This window comes from Siphateles boraxobius, unplaced genomic scaffold (genome assembly GCF_051911475.1).
Source record: "Siphateles boraxobius isolate OS27281-9 unplaced genomic scaffold, OSU_SipBor_1 20, whole genome shotgun sequence".
Taxonomy (NCBI): domain Eukaryota; kingdom Metazoa; phylum Chordata; class Actinopteri; order Cypriniformes; family Leuciscidae; genus Siphateles; species Siphateles boraxobius.
In genome coordinates, this window is record NW_027508811.1 from 17,304,252 (window position 1) to 17,321,522 (window position 17,271).

The 17,271-nt window shown below is 37.9% G+C and overlaps 1 protein-coding gene across 13 annotated transcripts in view; it reads right to left on the reverse strand.

Moving 5' to 3' along the window:
* Positions 1–16,700, reverse strand: part of zswim8 (zinc finger, SWIM-type containing 8) — a 59,522-nt gene extending 42,822 nt beyond the window's left edge. For 8 of the 13 annotated variants that reach the window (XR_013205962.1, XR_013205963.1, XR_013205961.1 and 5 more), the window contains exons 1-6: positions 15,118–16,700; positions 13,356–13,388; positions 9,776–9,929; positions 9,053–9,147; positions 4,345–4,517; positions 75–182 (exon numbers count right to left, since the gene is read on the reverse strand). Coding sequence is in view for 9 of the 13 variants with exons in the window: in XM_077237199.1 (XP_077093314.1) it covers positions 75–182; positions 4,345–4,517; positions 9,053–9,147; positions 9,776–9,929; positions 13,356–13,388; positions 15,118–15,295 (741 nt within the window). In the remaining 4 variants the exon portion in view is untranslated. The remainder of the gene's footprint in view (positions 1–74; positions 183–4,344; positions 4,518–9,052; positions 9,148–9,775; positions 9,930–13,355; positions 13,389–15,117) is intronic. The other 5 variants (XR_013205964.1, XM_077237201.1, XM_077237200.1 and 2 more) reach the window with 1 other exon arrangement.
* Between the last annotated feature and the right edge of the window lie 571 nt (positions 16,701–17,271).

Sequence of the window (17,271 nt, forward strand, 5' to 3'; positions counted from 1 at the left end):
TCAGAGAAACCACGGGCAACCAGACCACGTCAATTTATAAGAACAAATAAAATAAAATAAAATGCATGCCTCACCTGCTGTGGGAGTTCACTGATGAGGTATTGTGCAAACTTCTGGAGTTGATCCCGTTGTAACCTGGACAGGGACTCTGACACAGGTGCTCGAAGACACACAGCAGAAGCCTATAGCCAAACACAAGTCACTGATATTTGAAGCTGGCAGACATAACTGAAATTAAGCATCAGTGCTTTAACCTACTCACTAGTGCAAACTAAACCGGGAGAAGGCTGCTCATTAGCAAACACTGTGCATTTCTAATGTATCTGGAGGCTTTGAGGCCTTCAAGTGGATGTCCCAGTGTGCCGTCACCTGGTACTCTCTTCTGCTCGTGGCGGACACAAATGCTGGAGAACCCCTCATTTGCAATTGGCCCATACATAATATATGAGCTCCAGATAGACATGCTTTGAGTCGATCAGAGCTGATTCTCTCTTTAGCTCATAGTGAGATTATTAAAGAGAATGCAGAGTGTCCCGTGGGGGGGAAGCATTGTGAACTACTGGAGTGAAATGTGTCTGGGAGATGGAGGATGGGGAGAGAGGAGGATGGATGAAGGACAGACCTGGAGAAGTAAACTGAGGAGGATAAGGAGGACGGAAATGTTTAGGATTCCTGGACAACACGCCCCAGTATGACTGAGTGCTAGATTAGCTATGTGGCTAACAATGGGAGACCACATTCTTCCATACACAATATCAGACTGACCCTTCTGCAGACATTTCACAAAATGTATTCTAACTATTTTAATCATTAAAACCTATTTATTAAGTATGAGAAGGACGTTTAAGTTATAACAGTTAAAATTAACCTAAACATAAGGCCTTTTTAACGCCTTCCTTTAGCTCAAACAGTAGATCATGGCACTAGTAACTCTAGCATTATGAGTTTAAATTCAAGGGAATGCATGAATTTAAAAACTAATGTACAGTTTAAATGTAATTTAAGTTACTTTGGATATATGCACCTGCCAAATGGATAAATGTAAATAAAAGGCAGCTTTATGTTTTTTATTGTTATTAAAGGGCTAGTTTACCCAAAAAAGAAAATTCTATCATTTACTCACTCTTATGTTGTCTCAAACCTGTATGGAGTTGCTTCAGTTTCAGTTGAACTATAAAAAACTATGATGTACCTCTTGATGGAAATATCAGAATTTATTTCCATTAAGAGGTGCATAAAACTTTGGTCAAGATCTTGTATTGACAACGCAAGAATTAAGAACTCTGTAAAGTCTACTCCAGCACATCCCAAAGCCTTTTAATGAATTTAAGGTCTGGGCTTAGAGTTGCAGATTCATGTGTGAAAATGATTTTTCATGCTCCCTCCAAACCATACTTTCACAATTTGAGCCGGATGAATCTTGGCTTTGTCATCCTGGAATATGGCCGTGATGCAAAGTATTTGCCTATTTAAATTCAAACAGTGAGTTTTGGGGTTTTTTCAGTCGGTCAATGTGTATGCATGTAATATATTATTCATTGTACTAAAGCCAAAGTAAATAAATATATTACATTGAATGGTAACACTTTACAATAAGGTTCATTAGTTAATGTATGAACTAACCATGATCAATACATTTGTTACTGTATGTGTTCGTCTTTGTTACCGTTAGATGATAAAAATAAAACTGTTCATTGTTTGTTCACAGTGTATTAACTAATCTTAACAAGATTTTAATAAAGTATTAGTAAATGTTGAAATTAAAATGAACAAAGATTAATAAATGCTGTATAAGGGCAGTTAATTATTAGTTCATGCTAACTAATGTAGTTAACTAAATGAACCGTATTGTAAAGTGTTACCCATTGAATAAATATAAATATTAAAATATAAAGCATTTCTGTTTGTATTTGTGCGGCAATAAATATTGACTTTAAACAGCTGTACAGAAAGACGAAGGAAACAATTTCAAATTTTGTAAATGTATTTTGTAAACTTTTTTTCAGGGACCACCTATCACCTCTTCTGCACATCCCAAACCCCCCATTCAATCTGACCATTATGGCAGTTTACTTCCTTTTCAAATTCATGTACTGCAAATTTGTAAATGGTTTTGGGTTCTTGCAATATTCAACTTTAAGTAAATTGCAAATGTGAAAGTCACGAAAACTGGCTAAAAGACAGCATTCCAGCAAAAGGTTACCACATAATTACCCTGGTGGTCTGCTATTCCAAAACAGTTTAGGGAAAACTATGTTAATTAGGACCCTTTTTAATGTTTTCAAATCAGGTCAGTTGAAATGTAGTTGCAATCCTAGTATCAACCAATATAATTAGTATGGTGAGGAGATGTATTGATGTAATTTGAGCTGTGAGGACAGTCACACATAAAAAAAAACACATAAGCCCACTCAAATAGTTAAAGGGCACAGCGATGATGCAGAATGAGAGGTCTAATGACTGCCACACAAAGTTTATCACTGGTGCATGCCTCTCCAGCTTCTCTATGTACAATATCATAATCCAGTAATATCAATGACTGTTTGAGTCTGTATCTTTCTTGATGTTCTGTTTAGGATTTAGAAAATGTCTGCAGGAATGTATTATAATTTGTGACAATCTTTGAGATACTGTCGAGTAGGTGGGCTAAATGTCAAGCCTGAAGCATTTGAACTTCAGGCTGCAGGCTGTGATGTGAGAAAGTGATAGGTAACCTCATCAGACACGCAAAGAGGCAAATGAATGAATTCTGCAGCAATATATCAAGTCATAAGTGTCAATGATTTACTGAAATTCCTGCGTGGCTGATAAATGGTCTTATATCATAGGAGAACGAAGAATGTAATGTTTATTCAACTCACAATAGCATAATAGACTCTAAATCTGTTTGAAACGCACAGGAATGCACAATGACGGTAAATACATTCAAATGAAACATTCTTAAAGCTTTTTGCTAAGAAACGGTTTGAGATAAGAGACACCAAACCTACAAACATGGGCAAGTGACATGTTGCAAACACTACCTAAAGAGTATAATTCTCCTCCATTTTCCTTCACTTTTCCAAAATTACAATTTTAAATTCAAATAAACGCAATGGATATCTAGCGACAGCTATAAGAAACTAAACAGGGGAACTGTGTATTTGATACGTACAACAAAACCAAACCATGCGAGAAAAGCTTATGCAAAATAAGTTTGTTATAATTTCCCCCAACGGCTGTAAACAGAACACAAAGACCACATGCAAATGCTAAACGCCACCCACGGCCCGGGCCGCCAGGTCTATCTGACTGTGGCAGGCCCTCCTAAGGGGGGTAGGATATCACAGCAGTGCAGATCCTTCCCTCCACCCTCCTGACTCCACAGGGAGGCATCAAACCTAATCAAAAGCTTCTCAGTGCTCTCACGCCCACGGTCACTCCGCACAGATAGAAACCTAGAGAAAGTTCGTGCATGTGCTGTACGTGAAATCATCCCCACAGATGTGTCTATCTGAAGCAGGCCATTGTGCGTATTAAAATTCCTGCGTATATGTCATTTTGAGACACAATGAGAATTGTTGCCTTAAGTAGCTTGTTTTCTTTTAATGCATTCATTTCTTCGAACCTTAAGGGACAATCTTAACTATGCTACATATGGAGTTGCAGGGTTAGTTCATAAACAGACGCATTCAAATTAAAAAACATTTAATTTGATAAAAAATTACATACACTTAATGCCTCAGATTTAGACGTCCTAATGACAGACAAAAAACGTATGAGCAAAATTCTTCGAAAACCTTGTGACACAATTTAAGCTTTATTTTGGTAAAATTATAATATAACAATGACACATTAGTGTCACAAGTGTCTGACCATATATAAAGCCACAATATCAACTTAAGTGCTTATTAAAAAAAATAATGCTTTTTCCATTTCCTGAAAAGTAGCGTTTTTGAAGAAATAAGGTTTCCGCCCAATAGCGACAATATTACTGGTGTTCTCAGCACCGCCCGTCAAAATAAAAATCTGGAGCGCCATCAAAATAAAAGTCCCGCTTCCAACAAATCGGTCATTCAGAAAAACGTATCAGCCTTAGCGATATATCGGTCGACCACTAGACGATATGCAGTATATTCATTTTCAGATTTGCTTAATTATATTTAACATTGATATTAAATAAGTGTTTTTAAAGATTTACTTTGAGTGAGCATTAGCATTATCGATGTGTAAAAATAGGTTAAATAAAGCATGCACAATTAAATATCCAATTAAAAAATAAAACCCTAATATCATACAATAAAGGATAAAGATATACCATGTATCCCAAGCGAGAGGAAAATGTGTGCATCTACAAACTCTTACATTGTGAATTCTGAAGAGGCAGAGTGCCACAACGTGGGCACACCATTTGGCTCCTGCTCCACAGGTGCAGCTGCAGGAAGTGATGCGGCAGCGGTCAAACATTACAGCCACATTGTAGGCTCCTTTTGATTGGCCGGCCTGGGGCGACACTACTGTGGCACTGAGGTGGAAACCTGTTTAAGGGAACAAAAGCATGTCAGTCTTTGGTAACACATTTCAACAAAAACTAGTTCACATTCTCCTCGCGCTCTGGATAAAAATGTCCTTATTATTGGGGAGTTATTTGTTGTAAAATACAGTTTAATATGAAAATGTGTGCTTTGTTTTTAGGGGGATTATTCTGAAAACATATTTGCACCTGATGCAAGGAGGTATTTAAAAAAATTGGGAAACATTAATGTTTAAACGGCTGAGGGAGTTTGGTGACTGTAAGACTGAATGATAAAACAGCAATTGAACTGTACACAGACCATACAGGAAATGAAAGACATCTGAGATGGAAAGAGAGAAAGAAAGAGTCCAAATGTTTGCGTGGAGTGTGTGTGGAGAGTCGAGTGCAGGGGGTTGGCCGAAAGCTTTTACCACTGGACAGCGGCCAGCGCTCCTCTGGCCAGTAAGAGAAGAGGTGGGGGTAGTGGGTAGTTTCAGCTTATAGCTCCTGTTCCAAATTCAACGTTCCTCCTCAAGCCAACTCTACTACATTGCCTCTTTTTTTCTTTCAGTCTACCTGTCGGTGCCAAAAGTACCCCTCTATTCCTTTATTCCTGACCCACATTCTCCTATCAGCTGTCCCTGATAAAACAAAAGGCCCAAAGTTTTCATAGTCTTCATAAAAAAAACTTTGTATAAAAAAGGTATTTCTTTAAGAGAACAACTGGCTGCAACAATAAGCACATCATAATTGCAAATGTCACTAGGTTGTCATCAGCTACACGTCATTAAAGAATATACAGGTCCTTCTCAAAAAATTAGCATATTGTGATAAAGTTCATTATTTTTCATAATGCAATGATAAAAATTAAACTTTCATATATTTTAGATTCATTGCACACCAGCTAAAATATTTCAGGTCTTTTATTGTTTTAATACTGATGATTTTGGCATATAGCTCATGAAAACCCCAAATTCCTATCTCAAAAAATTAGCATATCATGAAAAGGGTCTCTAAACGAGCTATTAACCTAATCATCTGAATCAACTAATTAACTCTAAACACCTGCAAAAGATTCCTGAGGCTTTTAAAAACTCCCAGCCTGTTTCATTACTCAAAACCGCAATCATGGGTAAGACTGCCGACCTGACTGCTGTCCAGAAGGCCATCATTGACACCCTCAAGCAAGAGGGTAAGACACAGAAAGAAATTTCTGAACAAATAGGCTGTTCCCAGAGTGCTGTATCAAGGCACCTCAGTGGGAAGTCTGTGGGAAGGAAAAAGTGTGGCAAAAAACGCTGCACAACGAGAAGAGGTGACCGGACCCTGAGGAAGATTGTGGAGAAGGACCGATTCCAGACCTTGGGGGACCTGCGGAAGCAGTGGACTGAGTCTGGAGTAGAAACTTCCAGAGCCACAGTGCACAGGCGTGTGCAGGAAATGGGCTACAGGTGCCGCATTTCCCAGGCCAAGCCACTTTTGAACCAGAAACAGCGGCAGAAGCGCCTGACCTGGGCTACAGAGAAGCAGCACTGGACTGTTGCTCAGTGGTCCAGGGTACTTTTTTCGGATGAAAGCAAATTTTGCATCTCATTCGGAAATCAAGGTGCCAGAGTCTGGAGGGAGACTGGGGAGAAGGAAATGCCAAAATGCCTGAAGTCCAGTGTCAAGTACCCACAGTCAGTGATGGTCTGTGGGTGCCATGTCAGCTGCTGGTGTTGGTCCACTGTGTTTTATCAAGGGCCGGGTCAATGCAGCTGGCTATGAGGACATTTTGGAGCACTTCATACTTCCATCTGCTGAAAAGCTTTATGGAGATGAAGATTTCATTTTTCAGCACGACCTGACACCTGCTCACAGTGCCAAAACCACTGGTAAATGGTTTAATGACCATGGTATTACTGTGCTCAATTGCCCTGCCAACTCTCCTGACCTGAACCCTATAGAGAATCTGTGGGATATTGTGAAGAGAACGTTGAGAGACGCAAGACCCAACACTCTGGATGAGCTTAAGGCTGGTATCGAAGCATCCTGGGCCTCCATAACACCTCAGCAGTGCCACAGGCTGATTGCATCCATGCCACGCCGCATTGAAGCAGTCATTTCTGCAAAAGGATTCCCGACCAAGTATTGAGTGCTTAACTGAACACAATTATTTGAAGATTGACTTTTTTTGTATTAAAAACACTTCTTTCATTGGTTTCATTGGCTAATTTTTTGAGATAGGAATTTGGGGTTTTCATGAGCTGTATGCCAAAATCATCAGTATTAAAACAATAAAAGACCTGAAATATTTCAGTTGGTGTGCAATGAATCTAAAATATATGAAAGTTAAATTTTTATCATGACATTATGGAAAATAATTAACTTTATCACAATATGCTAATTTTTGGAGAAGGACCTGTAATGTTAGGATTAGTGATATTGTTAAACTTAATCTCTGATTAAACTGATAATTTACCTCACATGAACCACAAATTAAGTGATTGAATGGGTCTATCTGACTCATATCCCAGTGGGCAATGTTTGTTGAATAGACTAATAGGTCTGTAACAACCAAGAAGTTTGGGCATGACATGAAAAGGCTGAAGGTTATATTCTTTTTAGCACTGTATTCTCACTATGAGGTTAAACAGTGCAATGGGGAGAGTTTTGGAAGCACTTCCCTTTTAGCTGCAGCTGTTCTATGTCAGACCGCTCTGGCTCCACTCTGGTGGAGTGACTGAAAACGTTTGATTTGGCCTTGACAGGCAGTTAGGAGGTCAGTGTGGTGGGTTGTCACTGATTGGCCAGGGCAGCTAGAGGAGGATTTTTTTATGGTCTTTTCAGAATCATATAATTGATAATAAATCCCACTAACAATCTTCTACAACACTGTAAACAAAAAAAGCAGTGAGCGAAACTCACATAAATCAGAAGAACCAAATACACAGAGAGGTCAAAAAGCAAACAAAAACCTAAAGTATGCATCTGAGGAACAAGCTAGTTGGATTTTTCCCTCTAGAAAGTTACAATGTTTAAACAGCAAGATCACTATTATTATTAGAGCTAGTGACACATTGTTAACACTTTAAAATAAGGTTTCATTAGTTAACTACATTAGTAAACATGAAATGAGAATGAGCAAGAATTCTGCAGCATTTATTAATCAAATTTATTTATAATTTCAACATTTACTAATAAATTATTAAAATCAAAAGTTGTGGTTGTTAACATTAGTTAAATGCACTGTGAACTAACATGAACAAATATTGACTGTATTTTTATTAACTAACATTAAAAAAAAGATTTATAAATACTGTATATTTAAATACTGCATACTGTAAATAGTTAATGTCAGTTAATGCATTAACTAATGTTAATTAATGAACCTTATTGTAAAGTGTTACTAACACAACTTACCTTGAAGTATTGGACTCATCAATTACACATTTCTAACCTTGAGCACCACAAAAAAAAAAAAATTAAGACCTAGAGAAGTTTGCATTGACAAATTTGAAAATTTCAAGTTAAACCGTGCAAACTGTGTTTCCTAGTTAAAGATGGCGACACATCTAACTCCACCATCTCTGTGTTTTTTAGACACCAATGATGATATTCAGAGAGCAAAGGTGACAAATATATTACAATATAAAATGTAACTGCTTTGTGTCTCAATGTTCATTAACAAACAAACGCAGATCTCAAAATTACCTATACCTACAGATATACATAACCGTTCAAAATGTTTGGTCAATAAGATTTTTTTTATATGGAAATTTGCACTTTTATTCAGCAAGGATACATTAAATAGAGATTTATAATGTTACAAAATATTTCTACTTCAAATAAATGCTGTTCTTTTTTACTTTTTATTAATCAAAGAATCCTGTAAAAATTTATCATGGTTTCCACAAAAATATTGAAGCAGCACAGAAAAATTATCGGAGCACCAAATCAGTATAAGAATGATTTCTGAAGGATCTTGTGACACTAAAGACAGAAGTAATAGCTGCAAAAAAAAAATCACTTTTGGTGAGCATAAAATACAAAAAAATTACCGACCCCAAAATTTGGACGGTTGTATGAATCGATTCATCACTAATCTTGAAAGAGTTTAAGGGTTTGTTTTAGCATTTTGCAAAGTTTTCTGAATTCTACGGGCAGGCTAAAAAACTGAATCGGCACGCAGACAGACCCCTGTAGGGTGTGTGTGTGCAGAGGCTAGGTCAGGCTTGGGCCAGCTGCATCATGATTTCCCTCTGCTGCTGTATGGCCCACTGCCTCCAACAACAGCATTCATTTACACAGCCTGAGCTTAAACCACTTACACATACACTCAGACTTATGTGCCATGCCTCTGGTTCTCTCTCAGGCTATTTGAAGACTTGGCATTGAACATGTACAGAGCCAAAGATGACTCTAAACACAAGGATGGCTTATTTAGGGTGTGATTTTAAGATTTGTATCCTATAAAAAAAAACAATCAAGATTTATTTGAGAAGTGCAGCAAAGCAATTCACCTAAAGGGACTTTCCGAAAATTTTGGTCAAAAACCAAATGTCTTTGATTTCTCACCTATCTGTAGAGGGTCTTTAACAGCTCTCACTCTATAGAGCTGCTCACCACGCTGAAACTCATCAGGGCTGCCATTGGCCAAACAAGAGTATAATCTGCACAAACAGAAAGGAGAAGGAATTTAAACCGAGCATTCAGCAGGTCATACTCTATATCTTAATAGGCATTCTGGTAATCTGGTTAAGCATAAAGGTAAAGCACAAGTATTTAAAATAATACACTGCCCGGCCAAAAAAAAGTTGCTGCTTGGATTCAAATAGGCAAATGCTTAAGAGTCAATGACTGGATCATTATTGCAGTGAATTTTATGTTTTTAGCTTGTTATATGTTTGGCAACAGTTCTTCTAACCCTAATTGATGGAGTGTTTAGCTTTTTATTTCTTAAACAAGCATGTAGGAAGACACATCACGGCCATAATTCCAGGATAACAAAGCCAAGATTTATCAGGCTCAAATTGTGAAAGTATAGTTTGGAGGGAGCATGGAGAAGAATCATTTTCATACATGAATTGGCACCTCTGAGCTGAGACCTTAAATTCATTGAAACTATTTGGGAAGTGTTGGAACAGACTTTACAAAGTGCATGACTCTTGCATGGTCAATACAAGATCTTGACCAAAAATGTATGCACCTCTTAATGGAAATAAATGTCAAATTTCACAAAGTGACTTTTTTTTTACCGGCCAGTGCTTATTAGCAGTTACAAGGTCTGTGGGATTTTACCTGATGTCCTCTTCGTTCTCTGGAAAGCTCCAGTAGGCGATCCGCAATTGGAGCTGCTCAGGAACGGGAGGATAGACCTTTTCCACCACTTCAAACGGAATATGGAATGCCACCTGCTTGGCCGACAGCTCCACCAGAGGGATGACTTGTCCATCTAAGAAAGGAAGTGACATCTGAGTTACAGTTTCTGCTTCAGATAAACTACATACTAGAATTAATGACATCGATGGCTATTTAGCAGCAATCTGAAGGCTTGTTCACACAAAGAAAAAATATTACGTGTGAAAGTTCTGTGCAAGAAACATTTTAATTTGAAAGAACAGCTGTTAAAGCGTCTGTTCAGATCGACACAAACAGCCACAGACATTTAATTCAGTGCTACTTGCCGACACCAAATTTTTTTGTGTGTGTGGTCACATGTGCAGAGCTGTTGCTGTTATGTATGGTGCTAACAAAATAATATTTTGCTAAGCGACAGTGAATAGCTGAGGATGAACCCAGAACCAGACCAATCTGACCAAATTCTCATGGCGAACATTCGTGTTGGCATGAACAGGCCTTGAAATGGCTAGATCAGTAGGTTGATAAAATCACTACATTCCGGTCACAGCCACTCTGCATTAAACAATCAAAACCACTTGGCATCTATGTCGAATAGTTGAACAATAGTCACACAGATGGCTGCAGTTCAAATTCATTATTTTGAAATGGAGGGGAACAGGACTGAGAAGTGAGGTTCAAGACCTCAGGCAACCTATTTTGTTCCTAAACCAGACGGTTCATATACACTCAAGGATAAATAGAGAGAAAACCGGAGAGCTGCCAACAGGGACTAAATGCTGTCCGCTGAGAAGGGGTGGGGTGGGGGGGGGGGGTTTGGGTTTCCAGTATCCTGCAGGGTCCTGGTTTCAAGTCACTCATTTCCTCCAGACAATGATAAGAGTCTCCAGGCATTAATAATGAAAAATACTCTGACTAAAAAAAACACTCCTTTAAGACCAACTGAATATCTGTGCCTACAGCCTAAAGTGAACTCAACCACAGGTTTCAGAGACAGCACATATAATAAAACTTTTCTTATATTGAGCTGCAAGGCTGTAGTGACATACTTATCTCATAAGATATTAGCAAGATCCATCTGAAATGAACACCAACATCAGGTCGTTATCATAACAGAGCTTTAGGCAATGTCACTGTAATCGACTGTACTCGGTAACCTTAGAGCCGCATCTCACATTACATTCACAGAGACAATGCACTGGTTTGCTGTCACTATACAACTGCCACATGAAGCCAAAGTATGCTACTTTTTTAAATATAATATATTGTGACTCCACTGCATGTTGTGCCTAAAAACATCATTTAGACCTGATTATACAAGTATAAATGGTACTAAAGCCTCAACTGTCTTACTGTTTTTATAAAAGGGTTACTACATAATAAAAACATTAAGGACACAAACTTGCACTAAATAAGTTGTAAAATAAGTGCATTAATCGATTTTTCAGTGACTCTTGTAGAAAGTAAATGTTTTTTGAGTGAGTCATCAAATCATTCAGTTAATTAAACACTGATTCATTCAAGAAACTTCACAAAACAAAACAAGTGAAGTGACCCTATTTAAGGGTATCCCACTGGGTCATCAAAAGTTCTACACACACAGACTACCCAAACTTCTTCATACCCACTTAAACACTTGGGCCAAATACGGAACATATTTGATAAGCAGACAAGTGCAAATATCACAATTTGTGGCCTATGAGTAAATCATTGAATCATTCATTCAACCAATTCATTCCAACAAGCTGATTTATTCAGGAATGAAATGGGCTAAGTGATTGTCTTTGTGTTTTTGAACGAATCAGTAGATTGACAGATTCAATGACTTGCTCAGATTCATTCGGGAATGAAAAAAGAGTTTGAATGTGCTTTTTTTCCACAATGACTTTTGGAACTTTTTTTGTTTAAGGAGCAAAAGTAGAGAACTGGCAATAGTGTGTTTACAATGCAAGTTATTTACAGTAATATAAACTAATGCATTCTTAAAAGGAAACAAACTCCTCAATTTCAAAGTTCTTCTAACACAGGAATCATTTATCTGATTCCTCATGAAGGAAAATAAGCAGGACTGTCCATTTCCAAAAAGTGTGACCATTTTATTAAAGTTACACAGTTTTATCTAGGGTTAAATCAATCACCCTTAACCAAAAAGCACAACTGTCCGTGTCAAGTATGTCATAAAGGATGCTATGATATTACCTTCAGGAAAAAAAAAAAGAGGATGCAAAATTATTGACAAATGCAACTTAACATTTTAAAATTACTCTGTCTACCTACAACCTGGTGTTTTGGCTGTTAAGCAAAGCACTGAAACATGTCATGGTCAAATAGAAGCAAACCACACCATTACCAGCCACCCACATAATCTAAAACCAACCGCCAAAAGATGAAACGCTAAACTACTTTGGAGATGAATTACCCAGACCACAAGTAGATACAAGAATACATTATAGACAGACAGTGGGAGTCATAGAGACAACAACTTCACAGGGGACAGCTGACTCATTAAAGGTGCTGCCAACAAACAGCTGCTCCAAAACAATATGTGCATAAGTGTGAGCGAGATCCCAGTGAATCAGGTGGCACACTCATAGCCCAACTTGGCTGACTTAACCATGGTGACCAACAGAAAAGGAGTTAATACAGGCTACCAGTCAGCTTTGTCTTTTGTGAGGCAGTGAATAGGTGAGACAGTCTCTCTTGAGCGGTCTGCCGTCTCACTGCTCCAAACCATACCGTCTGCTGCCCAACAACCAGAGAACAAAGACACTCAGCTCACAGAGTGCTATATAAACGGCTAAGTCTGAGTGATTGTGTTCCCTCAGTTCCAGTGCCAAGAAAATGGGCATGTGATATACCTCTGATTTACTTTTAGAACAGATTATGATAAAAAAAACAGGGGGATTTGGCGTCCAAAACTGGGCTGTGCAAGATCAGCAGCATTATGCGGATTGATCAAATGTGGCTTTTTTTGTTTAACCACAATCCTCTGCTCTGAGGCAGTGACCTGCACAAGACAAAGATCTTTTTACAGCCCTCTGCTGCTCAACTCCACCCAACCCCCCACAACACTCACTTTCAATGTAAACAGCACACAGGCCTTCCTTTCCAAACCCCCTTAACTTATCCAACAAATGTTACATGCTCCACTCACAGATCTGCACCAGCCCAGATCTTCACAACTGACAACTCTCTGGACACATGCACAGCATTGGGCGTTTGGTGGGATGGAGTTTCAGCAGTTTAAAGAACTTGCAGTAATACAGAGTGACTGACCAAATGCAACTCAAAGTTGTTTCAAACATGGTTTTAACACATCACAGTTGTTCTGCAATATCAAAGATATAGATTTACTGCTAGACAAAAAAAACACTATGGATACTGTAAAACATTTTTATAGAGACAAATTTGAGTTAAACCAGAACTAAAAGAAAATTCCTACCAATTTGGACATTGCTTTTTCTAGTCAATTTAATAAAGGGACAGTTCATCCAAATATAAATTGTCATCTTTTACTTACCCTCATGTTGTTTCAAGCCTGTATGACTTTCTTCTGCGGAACACAAAAGAAGATATTTTGAAGAATGTTGGGGTTCAAACAACCCTTTGACTTTCATGGTATGGGGAAAGGAATACATTTTTGAAAATATCTTATTTTAGTTCACAAATAAACTTAAGTCATACAGGGTTGGAAAGGCATCAGGATGAGCAAATTACATAATTTTTATTTTGGGGGTGAACTATCTCCTTTAAAGGGATAGTTTACCCAAAAATGAAAATTCTGTCATCATTTACTCACCCTCATGTCGTTCCAAAACTGTAAGACATTCGTTCATCTTCGGAACTCAAATATATTTTTAATGAAATCTGAGAGATTTCTGTCCCTCCATTGACAGTTACGCAAGTACCACTTCGATGCTTCAAAATGTTCACAGAGAGATCGTAAAACTAATCTATATTAATTGAGTGGTTTAGTCCAAATTTTCTGAAGAGACAATCGCTTTATACACTAAACAGATTTAATTTTTATTCACAATAAACGTTCATCAACGCACACATCTCACATGGTAAACAGAAGCTTAAGCATGTCCTAATGAAGTTCATTCTCGTGTTACGCAGCACATTTGAGCTTCTGTAAGTAGTTTGTTCTCACGCATCAAGCAGGTTAGTTGAGATTCTGTTTATGTTCGCTGATCAATGTTTATATGTGAACACAAGCCTAAATGCAATCAGTTCATAATATAAAGTGATCATGTCTCTTCAGAAAATTATGACCACTCAATTCATATGGATTAGTTTTACAATCTCTTTGTTGAACGTTTTGAAGCATCCAAATGGTTGTTGCATAGATGTCAATGAACAAACAAATGTCTCACATTTCATTAAAAAAAATCTTCAGTTGTGTTATGAAGATGAACGACAGTCTTATGGGTTTGGAATAACATGAGGGTAAGTAAAAATGATGACAATTTTCATTTTTGGGGGAACTATCCCTTTAAGTTTACTATTGTCCTGTGGCATTTCACTCACCTGTGATATCCAAGTCAAATTTCACTCACATTGAAAATAATTAAAAATACATGATTTTTTTTTAATATACTGAAGTACAAATAAAGACTAAATTATAACAGAAAAAAACACACTGATTATTGCTGTAAAACACATTTAGTAAATTAAATGTTTAAAGACTTCTGCTTCATTAAAATCACTTTGGATATTTAATGTTATCTTTTTTTAACTGCTGTATTACTCTGTAATTTGTTAACAGTTGATGTGCATCTTAAAGAAACATTTTTACATGCCCATTTCATAAATAAATCTAAATAGTGTCTGAAAGTCACTTTGCAAAATCATTGCAACAAATAAATTCATCCCTACATGCAAAACAATGTGCTGTAGTACTACAGGTGTTATGAAATGACCTTCAAAAAAAATAATTTAACACAAAGATGGGAAACTTACTATACAAAATGTATTCTTATATATACACTTGACAATGCCTAACTCAATTAGTGATATTTAATGTGAATTCTTTATCAAAATAATTAGTCAAAAATAACTCCAAGACATACAAAGGCTCATTAAATTGTCCAAATAGGGCCGTATTTGGAGGCACGGTTTCACTTGTTAGTTCTGAACATGCAGGTCACGTGACAGTGTTATCCATAAGTTAAGAATACATCCTAAGTTCAAAAGGGCAGCCATGCCAAGGAACGGCGTGCTCACGTTACAATGACAGCACATAAAGCATTTTACAGCACACGAAGACAATATTCCATTACCTTTAATCTTCACAGTGGGTGAGTTTGGGCCTGCAGACTGTTTCCTCCATCCTCTCCAGTTTTGGCAGAGGCTTTCCGCCTCTGATATGAATGAGCACAGGGAGTCCTCCTCAAAACGGTCCGAATCTTCAAAGGAGAACCTCTCTCCGTCTTCCCACTCAGCGAACATCAGTTCCATCACATCCGCTGTGTGGAGACCTGAAAGCTCCAACTGAACGTGATTCTGAGCTTCTGTTGTTTTGAGAGAGTGACACTCGCTCAGGGGGAGGGGAAACTCACACTCAACCCAAACACCCTGCGAAGTCCCTCAAGAAAGCCGGTGTTTCTTAAAAATGTAGGCTATATTTAGGTTGTCAGATGGAGCACTTGCACATCACTGCGGTGCAGTTAAGTGGAGTTAATCCATGCTTTTAGACCCCAATTGCTGGAGACGCTTAGGGGTCTAGTTCTTGAAAAAAGTGACAACCCATTGATAAAGATTTAATAAACCTATATACTTATCACTTTCCCCCTATATAAGGGGTGTCTTACATCGTCAAGTGTGTATGTAGGACAGAACACTCCAGATATGTATTAGTGGACCTTTGTTGAGGTTTAAGTTAAGATTTTGAAATCAATAAGCCCCTCTTTAATGTAGTATTCAAACTACATAGCAAGTGATGTTATTTGACAGCATGAACTGTAGTGACTCACTTACATGTAAACATGTTAGCAGAGTTCTGGTCGTTTTAGCAAGCAGGAGTTATTTTCACTCAAATGTTAATTTAAACCCCCTCTCCTCTGTTCGTCCTATCAGCTGAGCCTCGAGTCCCACAACAGCTCTACTGCTAACAAAACAAGAGAGCGGTGAAGAAAAACAGGTTTCCAAGTACACCTAGTGACCCTCTGCAGGGATATTTATTTTAAATTAGGCCATATTACAGTAGTAAACATGTGTTAACCCAAAACAACCCACGTACGGTTGTTTTTATTTCGACCGAGGTAGCTCCGCTAACTCCGATAGGCTAACGTTAGTCGATTAACGTTAGCCTGCTAGCGTTCCGGCTAACCCGAAATCCCAAACACTTCTTAAACTGTCAAAATAAGCGCTGACACGACCTGTGCTTATTTTTCCCTACACATAATCAGACGGAATAACACTGTTGTAATGTTTAGGCACAAAAGCCTTGGTCCCTAATCCGAGTATTGTCGATCCAATGATTACCCAAAACAAACGACCGGCCAGTGCTTTTATCTCTTCATTTTGCCTCAACGTGGATATAAAAAAAATCAGACGACTAAAATTCAGATTTGACACCTCGACCGGGACAGACGTCCATCTGTGGAAAACACATTTGTCTTTATGCCACTTCTAGCTGCCTCATATGTCTTCTCCTTTGTGTGTAAAAGCTTGTCATCCGCTTGTCTACATGTGCCACCGGCCGGTTCTTTTCTAGTCCTCCGTTCCAAAGCAGCCAGTGCTCTCTGGTTCCAAAATGTCTTTAAAAGCTGACAATTTGGAGTCGAGATCCCCCTGTTCTTTCTGTCCTGTCCCCCTCTCCTCTCCTCTGCTCTGCTCGGGAAGATGAAGATGGCTCTCCAGCATCAGCTGATCCGCACTTCCGCTCCACATTAAAGCCAGACAAACACTAGTCTCTCATTACAGAATTTAGCATTGCACAACAAATTAAACGGCAGTTATTTGTTCGTCAGTATGTACGTTTAGTACTAAATCATAAATAATTTATAATGCATTTCAACTGTTTGGTTTACCTTATTTCTTTAGTATCAACAAATGAATATTGTGCAACAGATTATCATGGTCCAATTGTGTCAGTCTTGGACTGTGTGATTTAGGACATGAGCTTACATTCAAAATCAAATACCTTAATAACAATGAAGGAATGCTTGATAGTGACTTGGATAGAGCTTTTTTTAGCAATGCAACAATTCATGTTGCTGTGTTGGTATCACACAAATAGTGGATTTTTATCATTTTCAGAGCCAGTATCCATTCCAGCATAATTTTTGGAATTTGGTGCCACCCAAAATGCATGATAATATGATTACAATTTACAACATCCACTGATGTTTTTTATTATAATAATTTTTTATAAAAAAAATTAGGCTGCTTAGGCTATTTAAAATGAATAAAGCATGGCAGCATGTAAGAGA